Source organism: Penaeus monodon, chromosome 24 (genome assembly GCF_015228065.2).
Source record: "Penaeus monodon isolate SGIC_2016 chromosome 24, NSTDA_Pmon_1, whole genome shotgun sequence".
In the NCBI taxonomy this organism is placed as follows: Eukaryota; Metazoa; Arthropoda; class Malacostraca; order Decapoda; family Penaeidae; genus Penaeus; species Penaeus monodon.
Genome location: NC_051409.1, coordinates 9276026 through 9276319, shown reverse-complemented (window position 1 = coordinate 9276319; position 294 = coordinate 9276026). Strand labels below are relative to the sequence as shown.

The following is a 294-nucleotide window of genomic DNA, read 5'->3' as shown; positions in this document are numbered from 1 at the left end:
ACAATCCTCATGAATTCACCCCGAGCTCCACTATGTTCTCCCCACCCTCTCCCCCCACCCCCACACCTCCACACCCCCTCCACACCTCTCCACCACACACACAATCCTCATTGAATTCACCCCCAAGCTCATCCGAAGTAGACTGGTTGATCGAATTCTTCAGTGGCTTCGTGAGGGAAAACTGCAGTAGCTTCAAGTCCTTGTTGATGAGAACGGGAGACCAAGGGCGCCAGAAGAATTCCACTTCGTCAGGAGAATACATGACTGAAAAGAGAGAGAGAGGTAGGGAATGTG

At 52.0% G+C, this 294-nt stretch overlaps 1 protein-coding gene across 1 annotated transcript in view; it reads right to left on the bottom strand.

The window, feature by feature from the left end:
• LOC119588840 (glycine receptor subunit alpha-3-like) overlaps positions 1-294 on the bottom strand; it is a 27574-nt gene that overhangs the window by 12153 nt on the left and 15127 nt on the right. Inside the window, exon 3 of the mRNA XM_037937481.1 lies at positions 103-264. Coding sequence (XP_037793409.1) covers positions 103-264 — 162 coding nt within the window. The remainder of the gene's footprint in view (positions 1-102; positions 265-294) is intronic.